Genomic DNA, 14,252 nt, shown 5'->3' with positions numbered 1-14,252 from the left:
TTTCGGTACCCATTTAGTTTCTTTATATGTGATCATCCTCCTTGAGATTTCCTCAAAAGCTGGATCTGGCCTCCTATTTGGAGAGTGTGTGTGTGTGTGTGTGTGTGTGTGTGTGTGTGTGTGTGTGTGTGTGTGTGTGTGTGTGTGTGTGTGTGTGTGTGTGTGTGTGTGTGTGTGTGTGTGTGTGTGTGTGTGTGTGTGTGTTTACATAGTTACTGGGATCTGGTAGGAGTTTTTGGTCTCTCTCCAAAATGGTACTGGACTAAAATAGTTTGTGAATACTCCTCCCATCAGGTAGCATTTAATGACTTAATTTAAGAATGTAAAAATCTCAACATCCTGCGTCCTCACGATGTTAATGATGAAACTCAATACTGTCCTGTTTGTGTGTGGAGGAAAGCCCTCAGTCAGGGGCTAGACCATGAGGTGTTCACCAGCGTGAGTGGGGCATTGAGTGTATCGGCTCATTCCAGGCAGTAGATGGTCCACCTCGTGACAGCAGGACTCTTAGTCATTGTGACAGTATATTTCTTACTTTACACCAGTAAATGAATAATACATAATTAACTTATTAGATTTCATAAAAAAACTAGAATGAAGTCTGAGGAATAAAACTGAGTTAAGATGAAAGAAGGAGGGCATAGACAGTGCTGGAGCAGAAGCCAAGCTGTCGGGAGACAAGGGATCTGTATAGATAAATTACTGGAAAAATATTTTAGTTAACAGGCAACATAATAAAAGTTGTGAAATCCAAGCTCTCATATATTTGCAGGTTCGGGTGCTGTGTTTACGTTTGGGAAAACTAAATTTGCTGAAAATATTCCCAGCAAATTCTGGTTTAAAAACGATATACCTATATATCTTTCATGTGGAGATGAACATACTGCTATTATTACAGGTTAGTGTTAAAATCTTAAATGAAGATAGTAATACTTAGAGAATCCTAAGTATTATAGATATGCTGTGTTTGAAACATGTTGAAGATATACAGAAAGTGGATGTTTTTTTACTTTGCCAGACAATTCTTGACAAGTTGGTTTATCAAGAGTGACTTCTAAGTTCCCTTAGTATATTTAAGTGTGATTTTCTATACATATTACTTTCTTAGAATAAATCTATTTGAATTTATCTGTATAATCAAAAAATTATTACTGTACAATCTTAGAAACTCTTTACACCTAACAGAATATGGCTATAGGTAGATGCGCAAGGGAGCCTGTTTCAACACAGAAAAGCAATGACAGTGTTTAAGTACAGCATTTTTATTGCTTTGTGATGACTTCATCTCACATTATGTTGCAACCGCTTCGATTTATTATTTCTTTTTTCTTCCCACCAGGAAATAATAAGCTTTTCATGTTTGGCAGTAACAACTGGGGTCAGTTAGGATTAGGATCAAAATCGACTGTTAACAAGCCAACGTGTGTCAAAGGTTTGGGGTCTTTTCTTCTTCATCACTTTAAATACTTAAAGTGTATAAAGTACTTTTATATTGATTGTGTAATTCTCTAATATCATATTATAAATAATAAAGTCTTTAGTTCTTTATTTTCTGAGATTTACTTGAATATTATTGGCATTTAACTTTATTTTTCATGTGATATTCAGAACTAGTTTTATATGTTAGGGTCTAAAAATCATGTTGATTTTAAACCCAGAGACCACAAAGGAAGTAATGATTCTACAGTATTGCACTTGAACATCCTTTTTTTTTTTTGGCCTGTTTGTAAACCAACTTAAATATTACTGTTACTGTATATACAAAGAACAAACGATATGATATGTTAGGATTTCGAGCTCTGTCTCATTTGTCCGAGTTGTGGATATCACGGTTCTGTTGGTTTTATGAAACACACTTTACCCTGCTGTGTATAGTTAGCAGCTGTGCCGAAGAAAATATTAGAACTAGGAGTTGATTAGTACTAGTGTTCTTACAAGAACAACAGGACAAAATATTTCAAATCAGGATTGTCCCAGAAAATATGAGACATATTACATCTTTACAAAGCTTTCTCGCCATTATGTGCAAAAGCTTCTGTTTGGTTATAACCTATGAACATCAGCTATACTTGAATGGTGATGGAGATTCCTTGGGATATGACAAGAGCAGGATTCTTTATCTTTGTAGCCAAATTTTTAATTTCAGCTCACAATTTCAGTGTAATTTATCATATGCATGCTATTTATAGATATTGTTGTGGAACTGTTAAAGTATTCCACTCGGTCAAAAAGTATTTACTGAGCGCAGTCTACTAAACCCTTGGGTTTATTTACAGTGCTTATGATCCTTACTCTCAAATATCTAATCAAGCTAACAGAATTGTCTAGACTATGAGATCCTTGAGACCAGGGACTCTGTCTTAGTGATCTTTGCAGCCCCTATGCTAAGTGCTTAGGAGATGTTCTGTAAATGTTTTTAATATGTAAATGAATGAATGAAGAACTTTAACATAGGTGTATGCCTATGAATATTGGACTTAGTGTTTTGTTGCGGCAGGTAGAAAGTAAGCTGGATGATGGTGATGGCAGATTAGGGAATAGATCAGGTTGGTGAAGAGGCAACAAAACAATGCAGTGGATCTCAGCACATGTTAATTACTTGTGGAGTTTTAAATAATATATAGATGCCTAGGCTTTACCTCAAGCCTACTGACTCAGATTCTCCAGGGGTGGGACTGAGCTATTTGTATTTTTTTTTCAAAGCACCATTGGTTACTATGATGCACAACTCCTTGCAAAAACTTTTGATTTATTAGTTATGAACATTGACCTTGGAGTCAGACAAGCCTGAGTTTAAATCTGTTCTACCACTTGGTTATCATTTGACCTGGATTATTTGTCATTTCCATAATCATAAAATATCTTGTCATATTTTTATATTTTTAGCTTTAAAACTGGAAAAAGTGAAATTTGCTGCCTGTGGAAGGAACCACACCCTAGTTTCAACAGGTATAGTATTCAATCTTTATGACTTCCTGCCCAATTTGAGGACTGAGGTCTCACTCCCGTAACATTTGTGACTTTGTAAAATTAATAGAAATGGTAACTTGGCAACAGTAAGATTAGGTTTTTTTAAAAATGTAAATGGTTAGTACACTTGTTTGCCTATGAAAATATGCAGATAAATGTTAAGTGACTGAAGAAAAAGCTTCTTTTCTTGGATTATGTCAAGGGACAGCATCTCCTTACCTGTGTGCACACCTCAGGGGCCACTTGCTCCTGATCTTGCTCTTCCCTCTTCTTATTCTGAGGGTGAGTGGAAACCCTCCCCAAAAGGCTATTGATATGAGTTAGCACAATTCTAGTCAAAATCCAAACAGGGTGGGTGTGTGTGTGTGTGTGTGTGTGTGTGTGTAGAAATTCACAAGGTGGTTCTAAAGTTTATATGGAAAAGCAAAGGACCTAGAATAGCCAAAACAATTTTGAAAAGACCAAAATTGGAGGACTGGCACTACCTGATTTCAAGACCTACTGTAAAGCTACAGTGATCAAGACAGTGTGCTAGCAGTGAAAAGACAGACAGAGGTTATTGGAACAGAATAGAATCCAGAAAGAGACCCACATGTTTATGCCCAAGTAATATTTGACAAAGGTGCCAAGGCAGTTCAGTGGAGAAAAGGTAGTCTTCAACAATCCTGCTGGAACAATTAGACATCCAGGCCCTGACCACCGAGCAGTCTTTCGTACTTCCTTTCCCACAAACACAGCTTCTTCTGTCTTCAGGCTGTTCTCACTGCTTCGGCCCCTGCCTTACCTCTCTGCCCTCACTCATACTTTTCCTTTGCTGAAATGTCTTTTCTCTTTCTCTTACTCAGATTCTTGTCTCTTAAGATCCAGTATAAATCTTACTTCATCCATGGACTCAGATTCTTGTCTCTTAAGATCCAGTATAAGTCTTACTTCATCCATGGAGCTTTTTGTGACTATTCAACTTTTTCCTTATGTCATTCTCTGAACTGCTTCAGCATACCACCAACTCTGGTTTGCTCCATACGTGTTAAATTGTGTGGTTCAATTCCATGTGGCCTTGTAATATCTTCCATTTGAAACCTAGTCTTATTTCCTCAACTAGGTTTCATTTTTTCTAAAATAATATCTAGTTTTAAATTTTTACTGATTCAGAATGATTTTGTCCTAAGTTTCCCCTGTAATTTAGTGAGGCTTTAATTCCATGTGCATTTTTATGACAGATATAACTAATTTTAATAAGTATACCTTTTTAAAAATAAATTTATTTATTTATTTATTTTTGGCTGGTTGGGTCTTTGTTGCTGCACGCGGGCTTTCTCTAGTTGCAGCGAGCAGGGGCTACTCTTTGTTGCAGTGCGCGGGCTTCTCATTGCAGTGGCTTCTCTTGTTGCGGAGCATGGGCTCTAAGCATGTGGGCTTCAGTAGTTGTGGCACGCGGCTTCAGTAGTTGTGGCACGCGGCCTCAGTAATTGTGGCTCTCGGGCTCAGCAGTTGTGGTTCGCGGGCTCTAGGGTGCGGGCTCAGTGTTGTGACGCACGGGCTTAGTTGCTCCACAGCATGTGGGATCTTCCCGGACCAGGGCTCGAACCCCTGTCCCCTGCATTGGCAGGCGGATTCTTAACCACTGCACCACCAGGGAAGTCCCAATAAGTATATCTTTATGTGTCATTACTTTAGAGCTTACTGGCAGTGTTTATTATCTAAGAATGATATACTTCTTAATGTGATTAAAAAAATTGTTAACATTTATATAGTGCTTACCGTGTGCCAAGTGCCATTCTAAGAATTTTATAAATGTTAACTCATTTAATCTTCATAACACCTCTATGGAGTAGGCACTATTATTATCCCATTTTACAGATGAGGAAAATGAGACACTGAGAGGTTAAGGATAGCTTGCCCAAAGTTACACGACTGATAAGTGGCAAGCCAGAATTTGCACCGAGGAAGTCTGGTTCTGGTGTCTTCTCTCCTAAACACAATGCTATACTGGCTTCCTATTTAGCTAGAAAATTAAAATAATTACACAACATAGAATTTTCACGTTTCTAATTATATTATTCTTGTATTCGCCTCATTTTACTTATTTGTTACCTATTATGTCTTAGCTTTAATGGGTATGGAAGGTAAAATTAATGAACCACATCTCTTTTAAAATAGTTTGATTTAGATTATAATCTAATTAGATTATAATCTAATTTGGAAATTACTTTCCTCTTTTTCGCTCTGAATTAATAGTTCTGCATTAGCAAGAAAATGCATTCCACACATTCTGTGCATTTCAATTGCTACTTAAACTCCAGAATGATTTATAAAATCTCACAAAAATGTGGACCCCTGCTTGTTTTGCTGTATTTTTGACGCCGAAATGAAGTTGTTCACCAAATTGTAGGATAATGCCAGCTTTCAGCTTTCTTCACTGGTAATAGAGGAACTGTCTGATATACACTGGTCTGCCTCATAAAGGTGGTGACTGTGGTATACTGATGTTTTCTTTTCTGTGTGCAGAAGGAGGCAAAGTATACGCCGCTGGAGGAAATACTGAAGGACAGCTGGGACTTGGTGATACTGAAGAGAGAAACAGTTTTCATCTAATTAGTTTTTTTACATCCCAGCATAAGATTAAACAACTCTCTGCTGGGTCTAACACTTCAGCTGCGCTGACTGGTAAGACTTTTTTCCACTTCAAACTGGGACACATCCCTTTTTTTTTAGACCAGAATATACCAAGTTAGTAAACTGAAGACAGCAATGCTGTTTAGTTTTCTTTCACTGACCATGTGTTTTCAGAAGACATTTAAAATAGAACTTAAAATCATGACATATACTACAACTTTATGCTTACATACGTTTAGAAGGTAATTGTTAAATAAATTCAAAGCTGTGCTATCGATCTGTTCCTTTAGATATTCTTAAACATTATCTTCATTGTGTGTTCTGAAAGTTATATTTCAGCTTTAATGAAGTTGCTGTCAGAAACATCCTAGAAATCTGTTGGATATATGTTATTAAGATACAGTTTGTAGAGCTTCCCTGGTGGCACAGTGGTTGAGAGTCCACCTGCCGATGCAGGGGACGCGGGTTCGTGCCCCGGTCCGGGAAGATCCCACATGCCGTGGAGCGGCTGGGCCCGTGAGCCATGGCCGCTGGGCCTGCGCGTCCGGAGCCTGTGCTTCGCAACGGGAGAGGCCACAACAGTGAGAGGCCCGCATACCACACACAAAAAAAAAAAGTACAGTTTGTAATGGTCATTGCATCTCTCTGCCCTCCCTATCAAAAGCCCATATGAGAAACTTCTTTAAAATTTGGAGCCGAGGGCTTCCCTGGTGGCGCAGTGGTTGAGAGTCTGCCTGCCGATGCGGGGGACACAGGTTCCTGCCCCGGTCTGGGAAGATCCCACATGCCGCGAGCGGCTGGGCCCGTGAGCCATGGCCGCTGGGCCTGCGCGTCCGGAGCCTGTGCTCCGCAACGGGAGAGGCCACAACAGTGAGAGGCCCGCGTACCGCAAAAAAAAAAAAAAAAAAAAATTGGAGCCGAGATAAACGTGTCTCACTGAAGAAGCTGCTGGTGTGCTACTTCGTTCTAGTCTGGAAAGCTGTGTAACGTGCAGTGGTAGAGAAAGCCTGCGCGCAGCAACGAAGACCAAACGCAGCCAAAAAAAATTTTTTTTTAAAGAAATTGTAGTAAGTAGCTACGTGGTATAAATGTCTTAGTAGTAGTTTTCTCTCAAGATACATAATTTTTCTAAATTAAAAAATAAATGCTCTGTTGGAAGTATAATAACTTGCCATCCCTGCTACCTCTTAAAACCTTTTTTCCTCTTTGTGTTTTCTTTATAGAGGATGGAGAGCTTTTCATGTGGGGTGACAATTCTGAGGGGCAAATTGGTTTACAAAATGTAACTAGTATGTGTGTCCCTCATCAAGTGACCATTGGAAAACCTATCTCCTGGATCTCTTGTGGATATTACCATTCAGCTTTTGTAACAAGTAAGACAGAACAGTTTGGATTTCTCATGTTATCTCCCATTTCTAAGTTATTACTAAATAATAAAATGTCATAACATTCTACATTTCTATAGAAATATTGTCATGGTACTCCATGTAACGAAATAATTTTGGTCTGTTTTAGGTCACAGTATTTCTTCATTTCAATAATGAGTGTTTATAATTTCAAGCTATCTGACATGTTAACTTTTTTTTAATATCGATGGTACTATTTTATTTTATTTTTTAATTATTTTTTTATTTTTGTCTGTGTTGGGTCTTCGTTGATGCACACGGGCTTTCTTTAGTTGTGGTGAGCAGGGGCTACTCTTTGATGTGGTGCGCAGGCTTCTCATTGTGGTGGCTTCTCTTGTTGCGGAGTACAGGCTCTAGGGACACAGGCCTCAGTAGCTGCGGCACACGTGCTCAGTAGTTGTGGCGCGTGGGCTCTAGAACGCAGGCTCAGTAGTTGTGGTGCACGGGCTTAGTTGCTCCATGGCATGTGGAATCTTTCCAGACCAGGGCTCGAACCCGTGTCCCCTGCATTGGCAGGTGGATTCTTAACCACTGCGCAAGCAGGGAAGTCCCTTACCTTTTTTTTAATGAATGTTAGGTCTATTAGGAAAACAAAATTTATGCATAAGAAACCCTTCTAAATTTTGGCTCTCAAACTTCTTAGACTCTGTGGCATTAAAAACAAGACCTGTGAGCCTCTTTTCTCTGGATCCACTTGGCTCTGTACTTTGACCTACTCTATTCTTGTCCTGATAATTTGTTCTTATTGTTTCAGTACATGAGTCATAGATTTTCATTGTAGGAATAGGGATGAAGATTAGATGAAAAAGGAAGGGAGTTCAGTATGGGATATGCTTTCCTTTCTTGGGACTTTTCTCAGGATCCCCCATTTCTCCTTTTCCTGGGCTCACTGGCAACCTTCTCTACCTTAGTTAAAATATTTTAAATGTTGGACTCTAACTATTATAGCCTACATCTACACTGGTAGTAACACCAGAAGTATGATCATGGTTTTCCATCTTATTTATGGTTTTCCTAACAGTAAAAACACCCAGCAGAAATAGTTCTATGGACCCTCTTAGATATCTCTCTAAATATTTGTTTTATACATTTACTTCCTATTCTGTGCACCTCAGATTCAGGTTTAGAAGGTGCTTATTGACCTATCCCAGTGCCCCCCAGGTTTACCAATGAATTGGTAGCAACTTGGTACCAAGAAAAGGCAAACTCTGACTTGGCTGGGTTTGTTCACTACTGGGTCAGTTTGTGTCTTGAAGAAACAATATTTATTCAATCAATAAATATTGTTGAATGAGGAAATGAGTGAATGAATGATAAATTGACTATGTTCCTTGGGGCAATACCACATACCAACTTATTTGCAACTCCTGGGGTTGATATAGTCTGCACTCACTTTGTTTATGAAACAAAAAACAGGGAAAAAAATACATGTGCAAGAACAAATAATCAAAAGCATTGTCTTATATTTGGGCCTTAATAAAACTCCCAGAATCAATTTTTATTTACTACTGCTTTAGCCAGTAGGGAAACAAGTGGAATTATTCGTTTTAACCAATAGGCATTGCATTGAACTTTTTTGTTTTGTTTTCTGTTTTTATGCCTTTTTTAAAAAAAGCTTTATTGATGTATAGGTCACATACCATACAATTCACCCATTTAAGGTGTGAGGAGCAGCAGGAATTTATAGACAGTAGTAGAAAGAGACTTATCTGGACTTAGTAACTCCTTTCATATGAGAGGCAAGAAGCATGGGAAAAGGGGGAGCGTACCGACTTACTGAGCACTTCTGTGCCAGTGTTTGCCGAATACTTCAGAGAAAACTGTGGTTCAGAAAGCTTCATTTTTTGTACAGATCAATCTAGAAAATGAGTATAGCTGTGTTTGCAGTATTTGACCAAGTTTTAAGTGGCACATACCATGTGTGTTAGATGTCATACAACTTCCCTAAGTTCTTATTTGCTAGAAGGGCTCTCAAGCTTCAGTAGCTGGTTATACTCGTGGCTTAGATTTATTACAGCAAGGGATACTTAGCAAAAGCAGCAGGAAAGATCTGTATCCTCCAGAGAGGTCCAGTATGCGCTTCCTGGTCCTTCCCATTCCAAGGCCGCACAGGACATGTTTTCTCTTTGGCAGTGAACTACAGGGATGTGTGTGTAATGTCTCTGCTCAAGGAAGCCTACTCTATTCTCAGGGTCTGAGGCTTTTGTGTGGGTGGCTGGTGTCATGTAGGCACATCTTGCTAGTAACTAGTCATGGCAACTGCAACTCGGGTCCCTCAACAGTGAAACCAGGTGCACATCATCAGTGTTGAAGTTTGTGCAAAGCAACACTCTCTTAGCTTCTTGCTAAGCTGGCATAATTCATTTCTCCAGGTCTACATAACAAAAACATCAATCACCAACATAAAGAACACTCCCAAGGGCCACATTCCCAGGGGTTGGTCAACAGTCAGTCAGTCAGTCAGTCATGCTTCTCTTGGAGACACGCAAATAATACAAGAGGTGCTGTGTTACCTCTTTCCTCATATCAGTGATGATACGTTCTGTGTCATAATCTTTGGATTAGATTATGTGTTTACAACAGTTTTTAAATTCCTGTTTTATAGAACTCAGTTCAGTTCATAGAAATGAATAAAAAAAGTTCCTGCTTTCAAGAAGCTCATAGTGTAGTGTGGGAAGTGTGATAACAGAAGCAAATCAATAGTATTGATATGGACAAGGCAGCGATTAAATGTCATGAGTTCCTTAATAAGAGAATCTTTCTGGAAAAACTGCCATCTAACTGAGTAAAATCTGCTATCTTTAGTCTCACTCACCATATTTACTTCACACATAAATGGGTTTTCTACAATAAGTTTCATTAAAAGCAATTATTTATTCACCAGATATTCATTAAATGTTTAATGTACTAGACACACTGCTAAGTTCTTGCAATACCATAGTGAGCAAGACAAAATCCATGTCCTTATGGGGGTTTAATGTCGAGTCATTTTGCTTTATTCAAAGTAGGTAGAAGTAAGATCATCTTTTCTATGTATTGTGAAACAGGTAAAATAATTTTCTAGTTGTTAGTAGTGCTGGTTGTGAATTCTTCAGGAAGATTTTGGATTAGAATAATCAAGGGGAAGGGAAAATCTACCTTTATTTCCTTACCATTCAGTAAAAATATCTCAAGAAAGGTCAAATTTATTAAGTTGAGATTTTCTACATTTTTTTATCAAACGTTAGAACATGTACCAAAAAGACCAGTATTTGTTCATGTCTATGTCATCATCGATCACTGTCCTTTTCCTTCAATAGCGGAGGGAGAACTGTACACCTTTGGAGAACCTGAGTGTGGGAAGTTAGGTCTTCCCGGAAAGCTGCTGATCAATCACAGAGTGCCCCAGCTGGTACCTGGAATTCCTCAGAAGGTGATCCAAGTAGCTTGTGGTGGAGGGCACACAGTTGTGCTCACAGGTATGTGTGCGGCTCCGTTCCCTGCTTTCTTTGGTAGCTAATGAAAAAAGCTTTTTTTACATTCACTTATTTTTATTGTGGTAGGAACACTTAACATCTGATCCATCCTCTTAACAGATTTTTAAGTTTACAATACAGTATTGTTATCTATAGGCACAATGTTGTATGGCAGGTCTCTAGAACTTTCACCTTTGCATAGCTGAAACCTTATACCCATTCATTAGCCGCTCCTCTCTCCCCCTACTCCAGCCCCTGGCAACCACCATTCAAGTCTCTGCTTAGATGAGTTTGACTGTTTTACATACTTCATGTAAGTTGGCTTTGCATCTTTTTCCATTAAGATCCCCACCTTTTGTTCCTATAGTTAATAAACATTTCTGGCCTGTGGAAGAAATTTTTAAGTAGAAAAAAATGAATCTTGTTGAATTATTTTTGCTAACATAATTGACATTTTCATGATCTTAACACATTTAATGGCAGCAAATAACGTTTTTTAGCTCATTTTCAAGAACAAATTGTTTTCTTCATATATATGTATTCCATATTTATTTAAAATTGACATTATTTTTTCTGAAATACCTTATTTTGGAGAAGCTCCCTGCTAATACTGTTTTCTACTTGTCATTGATAATTCTTTTTGATATTCACAATGTCTAACTTGGTGATTTCTTTGTGATTTTTATGTTCTGTTATAGTAATTCATTAAAGTGTTAAGCTTTTAAATTACAGATAATAAAAAAAGTTAGAACTTTAATAGTAATGTCACTTTTGGCTTCTGAATTTTGTATTTGGTATGACATGTGACTTCTCAGGATTCTAGTCAATATAATTAAAATAGACTTACTACTTGTTAATATGCTTACTAAATTGATGCTCCCAAATTTGTTCAGCATTAGATTTATTTTAGATGAGTAGTATAGAGGTAATGCAGTTAGGTAGTGAATGATTATGATATATTTTGGTCAAAAAGAAATAAACAGTTTCTGAAGTCACCACTTAATCTTCAGTAACCCAAAGCTAGAAGTGTTCTAGACAAATTTTAAGTAATATCCAGTTCTCAGATAATAATGCTTAAATGTTGCAAGGTGATTAAACAATATTTTATCTTTAGATTTTCCTCTCTTACATCGCTCTTCCTTGACTTCCTATTCTAGTCCCAGTCATGCGTATAAAGCTATGGTTTCCCAGAATTACCATTTCCAGATGGAATCTTTTCAAAGTGAGAAATAATTTTTTTCCAGGCCTCAACTCTAAATTTGGAAATAATTCTGAGGTTTAAGTTTTTTTTTAAACTTCTGCTGATAAAGTGAATTTTCATATAATTTCTAAAAGATTTATCTTAGGAATTAAACTTCAAAATTAATCTTTATAAATTATCTGAAAATTTATTCTGTAGGCAGAAATGCAACTTATTCTTCATGTGTTATGTATTTTCTCCAGTTTATACAAAGATTGTAGAACTAATTTATTAGGTGGTTGAAGGTTATTTGAAGGACACAAACGTTGATTATATAATAATAATGTCATTCAACCATACATTATAAAATATTTTCATATAAAGTATTTTCACCAAGATAATCCATCATTCTTCTTTTTTTTTTTTTTTTCTTTTTTTTTGGCGTTACTTGAGCCTTCCACTGCTGTGGCCTCTCCCGTTGTGGAGCACAGGCTCCGGACGCACAGGCTCACCGGCCATGGCTCACGGGCCCAGCCGCTCCGCGGCATGTGGGATCTTCCCAGACCGGGGCACGAACCCGCTTCCCCTGCATCGGCAGGCGGACTCCCAACCACTGCGCCACCAGGGAAGCCCCATGATTCTTTTAATTATACTTTAAAAATGTACCTAATGATATTTTCTTGCAGTATTATACTCATTTAGCTTTCTGTGGACTTCGTTTTGAAGTTAAAAACCATGTTGCTAGAAATTTATTGTTTTCTTCAGATTTTTATAGACTTTGGGATCTCACAGACCAGTAAAGTTTTTATATTTTAAGTTTTTAATTTTGTAAACAGAATATGAGGACCTAGAGATGGTTGCCAACTTCCAATTTGCATTTGGCTAAGTATGGATGTTGCAAGAAAAATGCAATCTGTTTTTACCATTATATCATAAAATAAGGGCCATTTTCGAAACAAAAATTTAAAAGCTCTTAATTTTATGATAAAAGACATCCCCTTAAATTGTAAACATTTATCTGTATGGAAAATTCACTGCTTTGCCTATTTTTTTTTTTTTTTTTTTTTTTTTTTTTGCGGTACGCGGGCCTCTCACTGCTGTGGCCTCTCCCGTTGCGGAGCACAGGCTCTGGACGTGCAGGCTCGGTGGCCATGGCTCACGGGCCCAGCCGCTCCGTGGCATGTGGGATCCTCCCGGACTGGGGCACGAACCCGTGTCCCCTGCATCGGCAGGCGGACTCTCAACCACTGCGCCACCAGGGCAGCCCGGTTTGCCTATTTTTTAGATTTCTCCATGGACCTTTGAAAGCTTTATTATGAGCCAGTCCTGGTGAGAAACCTGTGTTCTGGAGCAGTGTGGACAGAAATATTAAATAGTAAGTCCTAATTGATGAAGAAATGGACCTGAAGAGTGTATTGATCATCAGTTTTACTAAGTTAAATACCTAAGAGTTACAGAATACTTTGTAAGACCTTAAAGCAAAGAATAGCTAACCGTCTGTTCTAAATTGTTCCCTTCATTAAAGGAAAGGGCTTGGATTCGATGATTCTATGGGGGCCATCTCCAGCTTTGTTTTCCCTTGTGTCTGTAACTCTGATCTTAAAATCTACTTAGGTGTCATTCATTAAAATACTTGAAAGATAATTTAAATTAGTTCATTGTCGATAAATTTATTTAAAACATGATATTTAGATGTGACTGTGATAGGTTAGAAAATACATCTACTGGTTGGAGCAATAGTCAGGGAAACGATGGATTGCTTTTAAGAAAGTATCAGACTGGAACTGGGACAAACTAAGTGAGGCCAAGTAATTGATGTAATATTGTATGTCATCCACAGCAGTTATCAGAAGACAAGAAAGGCCTGGTTATTAGATTAGGTCCACAATGAAGTCTGGGCCCCAAGGAAAATAAGAACTAAACTTCTCCAGATTATTTTCAGAGAAATTTAAGATCTCTTCAGGGCTACCCAAGTAACTAGTTGTGAAATGAAATATATTCTGTGAAATTAGAGTAATATTTATCTGAAGCCAACTAATAAAATCTGTTTTCCTAATACAGTATTATTTATTAACATTGAATTACATTGTTGTTATAAAGGTGATACGACTAAAAATTATATTGGTTTTTGTATATAGCGTCCTTAGACAAGAGTCTTAGGTCATTTAAAAATAAAAAAACTATTGTCATCGCTAATCATCCAAACACATGACAGGGAACCTAACAGGATAAGGAACAAAACTTTTGTAACATGACTCAGGCTGCCTGAATGGCCTTATTGCCCAGGCTAATATCAGACAGCTCAAGAAACTTGGAGTAACTGTTGGCCAGCTAGAGATAGACAGTTATTTTAATTTACTCAGCACCCTCCTATTAAGCTGAACATTCAGAACTGGAGATATGCTGTGTGATTATTAATTAAACTAAGAGATAGTATTTTTTACACTAAAATAAAGATCTGTTTGCCATTGCCTCAGCGTGGCTTCATATCCTTGATGTACCATATTTTCTTTAAGAAGTAATATCTATATGTCTTATTCATGAAGTAAACATTAGAAAAAATGTAAAACTATATGGCAGTAGTTACATGTTCTTCAGTATTCTCTGTTGTCAGAATAAGGTTGA

The 14,252-nt window shown here is 37.7% G+C and overlaps 1 protein-coding gene across 1 annotated transcript in view; it reads left to right on the top strand.

The window, feature by feature from the left end:
• Positions 1-1,341: 1,341 nt before the first annotated feature.
• Positions 1,342-14,252, top strand: part of RPGR (retinitis pigmentosa GTPase regulator) — a gene marked incomplete at its 3' end in the record, with an annotated part of 63,595 nt that continues 50,684 nt past the window's right edge. The window contains exons 1-5 of the mRNA XM_079727438.1: positions 1,342-1,432; positions 2,887-2,949; positions 5,479-5,637; positions 6,810-6,959; positions 10,292-10,450. Of these exons, the coding sequence (XP_079583564.1) occupies positions 1,357-1,432; positions 2,887-2,949; positions 5,479-5,637; positions 6,810-6,959; positions 10,292-10,450 (607 nt within the window). The 5' untranslated portion in view covers positions 1,342-1,356. The remainder of the gene's footprint in view (positions 1,433-2,886; positions 2,950-5,478; positions 5,638-6,809; positions 6,960-10,291; positions 10,451-14,252) is intronic.

Source organism: Hyperoodon ampullatus (genome assembly GCF_949752795.1).
Source record: "Hyperoodon ampullatus genome assembly, chromosome: X".
NCBI lineage: Eukaryota > Metazoa > Chordata > Mammalia > Artiodactyla > Ziphiidae > Hyperoodon > Hyperoodon ampullatus.
The sequence above is the reverse complement of the archived record's forward strand: the minus strand, read 5'-3'. Positions and strand labels throughout refer to the sequence as shown.